Source organism: Vigna unguiculata, chromosome 8 (assembly GCF_004118075.2).
Source record: "Vigna unguiculata cultivar IT97K-499-35 chromosome 8, ASM411807v1, whole genome shotgun sequence".
In the NCBI taxonomy this organism is placed as follows: domain Eukaryota; kingdom Viridiplantae; phylum Streptophyta; class Magnoliopsida; order Fabales; family Fabaceae; genus Vigna; species Vigna unguiculata.
The window spans coordinates 3,026,603-3,040,898 of NC_040286.1; the positions used below are offsets into that span (position 1 = coordinate 3,026,603).

The 14,296-nt window shown below is 28.7% G+C and overlaps 1 protein-coding gene across 1 annotated transcript; it reads right to left on the reverse strand.

The window, feature by feature from the left end:
* Nucleotides 1-878: 878 nt before the first annotated feature.
* On the reverse strand, nt 879-5,059 carry LOC114194340 (growth-regulating factor 1-like). The gene is made up of 4 exons (XM_028084501.1): nt 4,350-5,059; nt 3,423-3,641; nt 2,749-3,103; nt 879-2,108 (listed from the first exon to the last, which is right to left on the reverse strand). The coding sequence occupies exons 1-4, from the start codon at nt 4,747-4,749 to the stop codon at nt 1,262-1,264; spliced, it is 1,821 nt and encodes a 606-aa protein (XP_027940302.1). The 5' UTR covers nt 4,750-5,059; the 3' UTR covers nt 879-1,261.
* Nucleotides 5,060-14,296: the final 9,237 nt, after the last annotated feature.

The following is a 14,296-nucleotide window of genomic DNA, read 5'->3' on the forward strand; positions in this document are numbered from 1 at the left end:
TATGTTTTTATGTTATGAGATTGAATAAAGATGGTACAAGGATTGAAAGAGTGTCTGAAGGTCAATCTTCCTATTGCGATATAATATAGTATTAAGTTTTGTAGATTTATTTTTTTAATGCTAAAATTCTATTAAGTACTTTGTGTTGTTGTAACCCAAATAATAAATTAGAAATATAGGAATATATTTAAGTGATTATTTGTTACAAAACTAATTTATAAAATATCTAGTTTATTTTTTAAATGTATTGAATATAAATAAATTTAATATCATTTTATATTACGGGTAAAACTCATTAACATTGATGCACTATCACATAAGATCGTATTGGAATTTAACACAGACATTGCCTTAATTAAAAAAGCTACATTAATTGCTATAAGTAAAAAAAAATGTTGATAAAATTAACAAAATCTTGTCTAGATAAGCTTCTCTTCATGTAGAAATAAAATGATTCATTGTTTATAATCAGATAAAACTTCACCCACAAGAAATTAGAAAGAAAACCTAATTAGTTAATCCAAGTCGAAGTTGATCGAAGTTAAACATGAGAGAAATAGCTATGTTCCATGGTAAAATATAGAGAGTAGTACAACCTTGTGAAACCAAAAGATTTTGCAAGATCTTAAAGTGAAAGGGACAGAAGCAAGGGCAAGCACAACGCAGTGGTCCACATTCCACAAACGCCAAATCATTCCCAAACAAACAAACTTTAAAAGCAGAACAACACTTCAAGCTTCAAAACCAGGAATCAGAATTCTCTATTCCATTTAAGACCATGACAAAAACTTGTGTTTCTTGCATTAACTTTTTCTAAGTGCATGTGCTCACTCATATCATTCACACACATTTATACAATATACATATATATACTATAGTAATGCAAAATCATGGTCTCAACTTGACCCCAAAACCTGTCCATCATCATCATCATCTTCTTAAAAAACAACCAAGTCCAAACACTCCAACCAACATCACTTACAGTTGAATACAAACTTTGCCAAAATGCATGAATAGAAAGAAACAAATTCAAGTCAAGCAAACCAAAAACCTACCTACACATCCAAATTATGATGAGGGCAAGGTATTAATAAACAAGAACACATATTTCCAAATTCTAAGATTACCATATGTATTTATATATTATAATATATATAAACTTCACTAATGATTAAAGTCAAAAGAACAAAGTTCTTTTCTTCTCCTTCCTTCTCCTCTTCTTCTTCTTCTCCTTCTTCCTCATTCCACCAGTTGTTGTGGTTCACAAGGCATTGCAGAGTGTGGTGGCACTGGCACCTTCTTTCATGTTGTTGTTCTCTGCCCTTGGACTGCTTCCAGCACTGCTATTGGAAAGTGATCCAAATGCTGTTTTTTGCAACACCCCATTAGGAGATGACCCTAGTGGAGGACTACTGTCCCACCCATCTTTCATGAGATTAAGGGCAGAAGTGTTCTTGCCACAGTGATCACTTCCATTGCTGTTGTTATTACTGCTACTCAGGTTCAAAACCTCACCAAGAGGACCACCCATAGAACTCTCCCAAGTGATTGGAATCCAATTGGCTTGCCTAGTGTTTGACTCATTGGGAGCTCCACTTCCCACTCCCAACCCCATTTGAATAGGGTCTAACTCCCTTGAAAGCCTTAGTGGTGACAGTGTGAGCTTCTCATTAGAGGGTGAAGAAGTAGTGAATGACATGAAATCTGAGGAAGATATTGGTATGGAGATTGATAACTGAGTCCTATCTGACTGCATGTTGTCAAGTTCAGGCCAGACAGAAGAACGGTGATGGTGGTGATGATGAGACTGTGGTTTTGGAGAGTCATCGATGAAGTGCCTGAGAGAATGTTGCTGTTGGGACTCAGAATCATCCTTTTGTGAAGATGATGAACCAAAGCTTCTCTTCTGTGAAGGGTTGAGCAAGGAATCAGAAGTGACAAGCCCAAACTCATTGTTGTTCCTTGAGGATGATTCATCATATGGGAGTTGGTGTTTATGAATCATGAAAGGGTCCTTTGGTTTCAGCTCAAGAGTTGGAGGCACCATGGGAAGTGCATCCTGCATCCTCTCACTAGCGTTGTTGTTGTTCTCTTTACTCATAAACATCCTGCGTGCAAAGGAAAAACACTCCATAAAGAATCAAAAGCATTCTTTAAAACACAGATAAAGTAACAGAATTTGAACCATCTTTTTTTTTCTCTCCCTAACACGAATCTCAACTCAACCACTATTTACACGACCAGTCCCTTTCTGCCCAAAAGGGTGATGGAATACTAGATTCTTTGATTCTATTTTGTGCAAAGTCCTAAAGCCCTACACCAAGCAAAAATATATCACATAGATCTGCACACACTACCTAAACAAACCACAACGAGGAAACTCTTACTTTAGTCCTCAAGTTCCAACTTTAAGATTTCCTTCACTTTACCCATCACTTTAGGAAAACAATAACCCCCCATGTTGGAAAACACAGTAGAAAAGCACTTGAACGAATGACAGATATACAAAACTTGAGGCCAAATTTAGAATCTTATAAATTCAATATGAGAACTGCAGTCAAACTTTCAATATTCCCACAATATGTTCCCGTAACTCGGAAGAGTATTTGAAAATATGTTGTAGGACCACACTGAAATTGAACCTTGAATTTAACTTAAATGCAGTGATAGAGTAAAGGACTTTTAACCAACACAGTTATTCAACCACAGACATGATTATTGATAGATAGTTTGCGAGTGGTGACTGACCTATTGATGGTGTTGGCTGGAGAGGGATGAGAGGGAAGAGGGTGGTGCACATTGGTGTGTGCGAAGGTGTTGTTGTTGTTGTTATTGTTGCCGGGCACCACGATGGAGTTTGAGGAAGCATTAGGAGGAGGAGTGGTGGTTGTTGTGGTGGTAGTGGTGGTGAGGGCATGGCCTGATTGGCCTTCCACAGGCTTTCTTGAACGATGGCGTCCTCTGTTCATGTGCCGCTCGCAATACTTCTGATCAACTACGGCATCTCTCGAGCACCGCCATTTCTTCCCATCTGTTCTCCTACACCTCCCTGGCTCAGGGTCTGTGTTGTTCGAGAATCCCAGATGGAAACCTCCCCATCCCACTGCCACACAAAACATCAACAACAACAACATCGTCATCATCACACCAAACAACAACAACAACAACATTCGTGAATTGTGTCTAGATAAGACCATAAAACTGTTTTATACTATGTTGCTCCAATTAGAATACAAATTCCAATTCAACAATCTATCCCTGATTGAAAAACACCATCAGAATATTCAAATAACTACAATACATTAACTCAGTCCTCTAAATCATATACTAAAAACAGACCAAAGTTAATTAACTCACTTCTCAATGCAGGTTACACGATTCTTTTTGTTTTAGGGGTAAAATAGGAGAGTTTCATTACATACATGTGTTGGGTCTGAGGAGGCCGGTTGAAAAGTTGCAGAAGGCAGCAGAATCGAGTGCTTTTCTGATGGGTATGAGAAGATGAGTGGGTACAGGCACGTTTGCGGTGATGTACTTGTAGATCAAAGCTTGGTGTTCAAGTTCCATCCACTGTGAAGGCGTGAATGGCCCTCTCACACCAGCCAAAGCCCCATGCATGCTTATGCTTCCCGAACTGTAACCTGAGAATACATATCAACACACGATAAGCTCAAAAAACATGCCAACAACACTGTCGAGATTGACCACTTTTAAAAAACAGAACACACACTCACACAAAAAAAAAAAAGTCACTTCCTAGCTTAAAAGAAAACAGCCAAAAGAGGGGTAGCAGAAGTTCAATCAATGGCGTGAAACCTTCAATGATTTGATTTTCTTTACTTCCCTTGATTTCCAAAAAAAAAAAAACAGTCAAGTCAACCTTTATTTTTCGTGTGAGGAAGACATGAAAAGTGGAACAGAGATATTTTTTTAGGGAAAGAGACTATACTATTTACCACGACCAATCAAATTTTGGACTTTATTTTTTTTTTCATATAAGGCTCTTCATATGTTTTTCTCATTTGGTACCCTCTAGTTTACCGTGCAATTTTTTTACCAAAATCCCTCTTCCTAAAACGGGAAGAAGTGGAAGATTTCACATCTAGGGAAGAATTTTTGTTTTACTTTCTTGTGACATGACTCGCAAACAGAGACCACTCATGTATTTCCATGAAAAGACCCTCCACCGGTACTGTAGAATCAGACCGTAACAACCCACATAATATTTTGGCTCCCCACAAGGGATACCATATTCCAAGTCCAAATCCAAAAAAAAAAAATCAGTCCTTTATTAATTAACAATTAATGATTATTATTTTCCTGAGATAAACCCCGTAATGAAGTAGTACCTGTATTTCTGCTGTAAGTGGACAATTGGTGGTAAGAAAAAGGCAATGTAGCATTTAAGGAGGCCTTGTCCATCATCAAAGGCTCTGATTTTGGTGAAGAGAAACTCAGCATTTGTGGTTGGTTGTGGCCCTCAGAGAAAAGGGTGACATTAGATCTCAGCAGGGAGTTTCTGTGGTGAAAGAGCATTGCTTTGGATGGCGCAGACATGTTGTCATCAGTTTTAGGCACTTTTGAAGTTCTCCACTCATCTTCACTTCCTGTGCCAGATCTCTCTTGCTTGAGCACCCCAGATCCGTACCACTTGTGTTTTGTCTCAGGATCTGGAGCAAGAGAAGAACCAAAGGCGCAACTGCTTTCTGAACCCACCAACCCCTCCAAACCCACCACCCCAAGATCCATCAAGACAAAGAAATAACCAAAAACAAATACAAAAAAAGAACACACAGATAACTAGAACTAGACACTGATAATAGCATTAACAACACTAGGCTTCAAGGAACAAGGGAAGTGTTGGTGATGGGGCATCTCTTCCTCAGAGGTTGTGGACAACAACAAGGAGTAGAGTACACAAGTTGTTGCTGCTCCCTTTGGAAAAGTAAGGCACATCTCATGTGGGTGGAGAGAGAAATTCAAGAAGAGAGAGAAAGAGTAAGAGAAAGAAAGAAAGAGAGAGAGAGGTGACTGTGGAAGAGGGGTGAAGTAGAAATAGAAGATATGCTTGACACCTTAAAGCTAAGCTAAGCTGAATCTGGAAACCGGAAACCACACTGGTTTTGTTTTTTTGGGAGTTGATGTCTTGGCAAAGATAAAATAATTGGAGAGATAGAGAGAAACTGGTGGGGAGCAAGAAACTGACTCGACAATGGTTTACAAAAATATCATCATTTTCTCTTTCTCTTGCAAAATCACATTTTTCTTCTACTCAACACAATCTTAATCAACTCAAAAACATCATCTTAACTGTCAAAATTTCCTTTTCAAGAGACGCTAAGTTAATCTTATATCTCACTGTGTCCAGAGTTATGCTAAATACTAAACAAAACAAAAACTTTACTCTTACATACGAACTTATTCTTAATTTTATTCTCGTATCCTATACCAACTGTCACGGGATTCCTCAGGTCTAATAAGTATTTTTCAAGTTTAGATTTTGTTAAATATTTAACACTAAAAATAATCCGTAGCAATTACATTTAAGAAATGGTCTCAAGTTCAGATAGTATTTAATACGCAAAAATTTGACCGATATAATTGTCTTACTTGCTTCTTCTGTTAGAGTATTTCCTACTAAAGATTTTGTGGATTTTCAAAAAAGGTTTTGTAGGACATCCTAATCCAACACCGTGTATTTGTATGGCACCATACACCAAATTTGATGACAAAAGAATTGAGTATATATATATATGATGATATATATTATTATTTTTTTATATACTATTGGAAGATAATATTTAATGTTATTATTATAGTATGGTATACTGGTTTTTGTTTTGAGTCACGGTCTACTCTACTCTACTCTAGACTGTCCTGGGAGAGGGCATTTATGGAAACCTACACAGCAAAACCATGGGATGTAGCTGTACTGAGAAGGATGTGAGTGTCTTTTTATGTGAACATGTTTGGTTCCACAACCTTTGTTGTTCTTTTCCATTTCACTAATCTAAAAACCCCAAATTCCACTTTCATGATAAACTTTGCACAACAATGTTGTTTTCAACACCCCATTACCTAGTAAAACAACTCAATGTGAACATGTTGAAGTCTAGAACCGTTGAAAGCAATAGGGCTATTACCATGAGATGAAAGGATAATAGTAATTAATGTTGGATGGGAATGGACATAAAAGAAGAGAGAGAGAGAGAAAGAGTGTAGTTATTAGTTTTATAAGCAACAATTATGGTTCTGGTTTGGCTTGCGATGTGCCTCACTTTTCTTTAAGTTAAAAGGGGTAATAAAGCAAACAGGTGGTGGGTTGCATGAACAAAGATGCATTGGCACGTGACAGTGTGACACAATCCTCACTCAGAAAAATTCTACCTCATCTCTGTCTTATTCTCCTTTCAATCCTCACTCTCTTCTTTTGCCCATGTCCATATATACCATCACAGATTTCTATATTTCATGCTCATTCTTTCTCTTCCTATGCATCACAAATTTGTTAAAAAAGTAAATTTTTTAACCCACTTGAACGTTTCGTTTATATATTGTAATTGAATCATATTTTTAATGATTTTCAACTAAATTTGTAATCTGAGTAAAATATTAGGTGTGAATATGTAGAGTGGATCTATGAATATATCTCTTTTCATTGGGCAATGACATAACTTGAGTTCAAAGGTAAACACATGCATAGCTAGTGTTCCCACCATTGCTATATATAATAATATAGTGATAGATCACAGTTTTGTTCTGCTTTTAAGGAGAGAAAAAGATACTTGTTTCATCTTTATTCCTTCACAAACCTAAATTTTAATTTGGGTTTCAGATTTTAATGAACATTTGTTCATATATGTTATGTAATAAACATTGAGAGGGAAAAGGTTTTGGGAGTTTACTATAATGGAATCTTTTATCTCTTGAATAACGCTTCTGATCTGTATAATCAAAAAAATAAACATGTGGTGTGATTATAATCATTTTAAAACACATTTTTTTCAAATTAAAATTTTTTGTAATTAACATTAAAACTTACTAAGTATGGTTTTTTTAAAATATTTAACTGCCTTAAACTTACCTTTCATATTAATAGACGTTTTAAACTTTAATTTTATCTTATTTACTTTCTATTTTTATTTATCTATTCTGATTTAAGTTTATAGTTTTACATATAAACACATAAACTCAATTTTAGTTTTTGAATATTCTTGTATTACATTGGGATTAAACTTACAAAGGATAAATTTCTCTAATTTATTTATTCAAATCCTAATAAACTATTAGTTTTAACTTTATAAATCACTTTTCCAAACACTGAAATGTAATATTTTAGAATTAAGAAAGCAAATAAATATTTTTTTGTATACTTTCAGATTAAAATAGAACTGCAACAATGAAATAAGAACATGAATCAATGAAATTTAAGGCAAATAGATTGCATCTAGTTTGACAGAAATAATTATTTGTAAAATGATTGGACTTTAAGAAATAATTAAAATGCAAAGAAAGCTTGTGATATTTGTGTATACAACCAATAAAGATATAAATTTAATTGAAACAAAATTAAATTTTTAATATTTATTTACTACCAAAAAAAATTAAGGACCAATAGAATAATATTAAACCTCACAATATACATTTATAAAGAGGTAAAATTTAGGAACTTGAATACAATTTGTTTTTTTCACTTTTATTCAATAAAATTTTAATTTTTTTTTTAACAAACCAAAATTATATAGTTGATTTAGTTTAAAAGAAAAGTTCCACAAAATTTATTGAAGAATAAGAAAATTTATACATAGTACATTTATGTATATTTATTATGAGTTTTATAAGTGAAAACCATCTCCATCAACCTCTCCTTTAACATAGTAAATAACCCCTTCCATTAAGATATTCTCCCAAAGTGTTAACCCTATTAAAGGGCTATAGTTTGTATCTGTCCTAAAGCATTCCCAACATCATAATTATGAATCAACAACACCACTTTGGTCAAACCAATTGGTTTTTGCTCAATAGTCAAATAAATTGTTACTAATTGTTATTATTAATCTCATCTTAATTATTTTAATTACCCATTTGATCATGCTAGCTAATTTATTAGGATGTCAAATTCACACTTGAGTTTCTTTCACATTATATGCCAGAAAACAATGGATTCATGAAACAAGTAAAAGTAGTTTTTGTTTTTAAGATGAGAGGTGATTATTAGTTTAAAGAATTTTTCTACTTGGTATAAAAATTTATATTAAATATAAATTCTGACTAAAGCTGTAAAGGTATGTTATTTAACCAATTTATCAATTCATTGAATTAAATAATATCTTGTTATTTAAATTCTTTGAACAAATATAATTAAACCAGCAAGGGGAGTGGAATCTTTTGTAAATTATTGTTCAGGGCTTTCTCAATGTTGAAAACTAATCTCACTAGTATTATAATAAGGATGATAATTAAATAAATTTGTGATGCCACTGATAATTTTTTTAGTAAGTATATATAATCATGCAATGTGTGAATGCAATATGTCTAGCCATTACATCATTCAATTGGACTATTTTTTTGTTAACATGTATTAGTTATTAAAAAAGTGAATCAATATTTATATTAATAATATAATCATTTAAAAAAAATACAAAATTGATGAGAGATGATCATGAGAATTGTATAAATATATTTTTTTTAACATGTATTATATAGATGGTTAGGATAGTAGTGCATGTGTAGTATGATTTAGGAAGATTAATATAATGGAAATCAAAAGCACATGACCATCATATTAATAATAACAATAGAGATAATTAAAAAAATAAGAAGCACATGATCTCCTAGACTACCTTATTATTTTTTTATTTTCTAAGCACATGATGCTCCTATATGGAAAATATAGTGTTTTTGTCATCTTGCATTATTATTTTTTTTATTTGGTAAGATCTTTGCATAAATATAAAATTTTTGCTGAAAAGCAAATGCTAATTGCTCAACTAACTTTTAGTCAAATTGACCAAACACATATCTTTATCAATGTCATAGCACCTATCTGTCTACCTATAAAATAGACATGGAGAAGAGTATTAAATGCAGTTTTTTTTATTTATATATAATTTTTATTTTTATTGAAGTGTATTATAATAGTGTCTTGAGGACACTAGATAATAAAATAAAATAAAATAAATATCAGGATACATAAACAAATATATATATTCTCATGTAGTTTTTTATGTGTATTTTCATATGTTTTTCAATGAAAAGTAACTCATTCTTTTCATTTTTTTATCCATCTTCTTTAATCAACATTTACATTTCGTTTGAAAAATACTGAATATATTCATGTTGATTAATTTAATTCTATGTAATGGAATAGTATTATTTGTCTATAAATATTGAAAGATTTTCCTTCAGATATATTATATTTAATAAAATTTAATAAGTGCATTACATTTAATAATACAAAATTTAAATGCCATGTTGTTTAACTTGAATATATGATATGTAATACAAATATTTAATGTCCTATAGCCCATTTTTTGAACTATACTAATCATAGTATTTATTAAATTAAACATAATAAATCTAATCTCTCTCACATTCTCTTCGTATATACATATTAAAATTGCATCAAAATTTTATTACTTTTACTATTACTTAAAATAATTATGAAACAGGGAATTTCACTTATAATATACTTATTATGATCTTTAGCAAATATAATATATTCATTAAATTTTATAAACTTAAAATATATTGTAATTCTCTGAAAAAGTATTTGTTCGTTATTATTTAAAATAATCAAATGTTAAAAAGTACATGTTCTAATATTAATAACCTATCTATTTTTTATACATATACTTAGTAACTTTGACTACAGATTATGTTTAGTAATACAGTGCTTAAAACTATTCGTCAATAAATTTATATATAACATATTATTTATTATATTTATTAAATATAATGCATTAATTGAATTATTTAATAAAGATGATCAAATTTAGTATGGTTATTGTATAATATTATTTAAGATCGTCACTATATTTATTAGCGTAACACAGGTGCTATCGCGTCGGTGTGTATGCATTTTTTAAATATGCATGATAATATATTAGTAGGTGATAATATTATAATGTTATTAAGTTAATATATTAATTTAAATTATATTTATTAAAAATAAAGTAAAATATATCAGAACAGATAAAAGAATAACCATTGATAAATAAAGAAGAAGAGAAGGAGCAGAAACATTCGATTTTATAAAAAGTTTGTAAAAGTAACGGTCAATTTTTAAAAATTTAATAAATTATTATATTTAAAGGGTAAAATCGATATTTTAAAAAGTGGACACAAAAAGGAGAATCCCCTTTATATATTGTTATAGATAATTAAATATCTATTACATATTAAAAAAATAAGATACTACCAAAATTACTACAATATTCATTTTCTTTTATTGACATGTGTCATAAAAATTAGTTTTTTTGTCAATTTAAAACTCTGGTACAAAAGGATCCGAGTTCAAATCCTACAAAAGTCAATTTGTTTTTATTTTTTCATTTATTTATGATTTCAACTATAAATTTGATTTCAACTATAAATTTCATTTATTTGTAGTATTTTTATAAGTATTAGTATATCTAATTATTAATAATATTGTTATTATAAATATTATTTATAGTGATAGTAGTAAAATTATAACAAATATTAGTATTATTATGATAATAATAATTGTTATTATTTTTATATGTTACTATTATATATTATTACTATTAGTATTATTAACATTATTAGTAGTAAAGTTATTACTCTTATTTGTAATATATAATATTATTACTATTATATATTTATGTTAGTAATTACATCTCAATTTTTATTAGATTATGATAAATTATTTTTTTGTCTTAAACTTAAAAAAATAGGTATATTGATAAATATATGATTAGTTTAAAATATCACTCCAATATTGCATTGTTGATGTTCATACCCATTCAAATTTGAAGGATTTCTCGACCATTATTGAATTATGTCAATCTTCGACCAAAAACAAACAAATTAAATATATTTTACTTGATTGATTGTTTAATTCATTTTACTTAACTCTTAATGTTTCATTTTCTACAACGAAGATTATCAAAACAAAAATTGGAATAAGATGAAAGATGAGTTTCTTGAACACAATATGGTTATTTACATTCAAAAAGGAATAACTGGAGATTTTTATTCCGAATAAATTATTGATGAGTTCAAATTTTTTCACTATAAATTATTTTTGCTCTTCCAAAATTATTGGTCAAGATCCGACGGGTTATTATTATCAACTACAATTAATAATCATTATTACTATCAACTATAAATATTATTATCATTATTATTAAATATAATTATTTCTATTACTATATTACTTATTATATTACTAATATTATTATATTACTATTATTATTATTATTATTAAGAACTATAATTATTATAATAGTTATTATTATTATTAATTATTTTTATTATTATTGTTAGATACACATTTTTAGGGATGTCAACGGGGCGGGTAAGGTATGGGTAGTAGTTCCCTCATACTCTCTACCCGCTGGAAAAATATCCACCCCGTATCCATACCCATATCCGTCGGGTATCCGTTATGCGGGTACCCGCCTATTTTTTTTTTCATATCAGCGGGTATTGACAGGTACCCCTAGATATTTACAAAATTATTTAAAAAACAAATATTTAATCATAAATTCAAATAAAATAAAATACATCACTGTCATAAATTTTAGGATTAAGTATGTTTTTGGTTCCTTAACTTCTAGTGAATTTTGGAATTAGTCCATTTCAAAACTTTGGACCAATTTAGTTCTTTATCTTTCGAGATACGTGAATTTAGTCATTTTAATCAAATTTTGTTAGGTTTATTTGATATTTTGTATGTATTTCAGAATTGTATTTGAGTTGTTTATACTGTTTGACACATTTTTGCTTTAATGCTAAGTCAGATACTATTATAAAACGCACTTGAAATGTCAAATAAACTTAACAAAAATTGATTAAAATGACTAAATTCACGTATTTTGAAAGATAAATGACTAAATTAGTCTAAAGTTTCAAAATGGAATAATTCCAAAGTTTACTGAAAGTTAAGGGACCAAAAATATACTCAACCCTAAAATTTAAATAAAGTTCAAATAAACTCAAGTTCATACAAGTCCAAATAATTATAAAAATAAATATAAAATGACGTTTACCACAATGAAAATTCTTTAGTTAGTGTTTTGATCAATAAGCTCACTTTCTCCGATTGATTCGTGCAAAATAAACAAATAATAAAACTCAACTACCACGTGCCAAGTATCTTATTTTGATTCCATCATTTGACAACAATCATACCATAAACGTCATTGTCTACATAGGATTTGATGTATATGCCCAATTTCAAAGAAAGGAAAAAGAAGAATATCAAGGGATGTACCTGGAAGAAGACAATGTACCAATACTTGAAGTTGGAAGAATGAAGATAGAAGACAAGATGTACAACTTAGAAAAAATTAGGTCATAGTGTTTTTACTAATATATATATATATATATATATATATATATATATATATATATATATATATATATATATATATATATATATATATATATATATATATATATATATATATATAAGGGTATTTTTGTGAATTAAAGTTTACTCGGTACGGGTATCCACGGGTATGGATACTATGATACTCGTACCCGCGGGTATCCATTTTTAACATTCGTTTCCTACCCGTTGTCGGTTTTATCCGTGGATGCCTACGGGTACGAATTTTTTTGACATCCCTACACATTTTACTTTTACTTACTATATAGGAATCATGTTTCAATTACTTGTCATTTTTATTTGTTTTGTTCTTCATTTATCTTTCCATTTGAACAATTATTTCAATTTAAAAAAATAGTTACTAAAATTAGTAAAATAATAAAACTGAAAAATAATTTTTTTATTATAAATAATTATTTAAATTTAAAATATAATAATTAAGAGGATAAAATTGAAAAAATAAAAAGGACACCAAAGATGTTTATCTCTTTATATATGTAGTTGTATTGATATTAATATTATTAGTAGTAGTATTAATATTACTTTTTTTTATCATTACACGATATTATTATAGTGGTATTATTAATATTAATAATAATAATATTATTATTGTTATAGTTAGACACATATTTTACTTTTATTTACTACAGGATCGTATTTCAATTACTTGCTATTTGTATTTGTTTTGTTATTCATTTTATCTCCATATCATGGTATTTTTTGAATTGAAAAAAAAAATAGTTACTAAAAATAGTAGAATGATAAAACTGAAAATTTTTTTATTATGAATAATTATTTAAATTTAATAAATAATAATTAAGAGGATAAAATTGTAAAAAAAAAAGGACATAAAAAATGTGTATATCTTTATATATTTAGTTAGTGTATTATTATTATTATTTTTATTATTATTACTATTATTATTATTATTATTATCACTACAGGATATTATTATAATGGTATTATTATTATTATTATTATTATTATTATTATTATCACTATGGGGTATTATTATTATTATGGTATTATTATTATTATCATAGTTAGACACACATCTTAATTTTATTTACTACGAGATCATATTTCAATTAGTTGTCCTTCTTAATTGTTTTGGTACTGATGTATATATTTTTATATATAATTATAGATTATTAGTATGTCAACATTAGCTTTGGTATTTGCATCGACATTAATATTTATAACATAAACATTATTATTATTATTATTATCATTTTTTGTTATTATTAGTATTGTTATTATTTTTATTATTATTTTTACTATTCATAGTGATGTTATTAGTATAAGTGCTTTTTTTTAATTATAAAAAACGTTATTATACTAAATACTTTTGCTAAATAGATTTTTAACCTTTTAAAATTTTTATAATTTATATTAATATTATTATCATTATTATTTTTAATGGTTAAATAAATATAATAACAATTATATTATTATTCTAAACATATTTGAAATAAAAAAAAATGTGCATACACACAAATGTCATATATTATTATAATTATTTTTTAAAATCAATTAACTCCACCATATTGTGATATTAATTTTATTTATTATATTTAAAATTGAATTTACAACTTCATTTTATTGATAATAACATTTACAACAATATAACCTAATTTTCATGATATTATTGTTATCATTATTATTATTATTATTATTGTTATTGTTATTATTATCAATTATAACTCTAATTATTGTTATCAT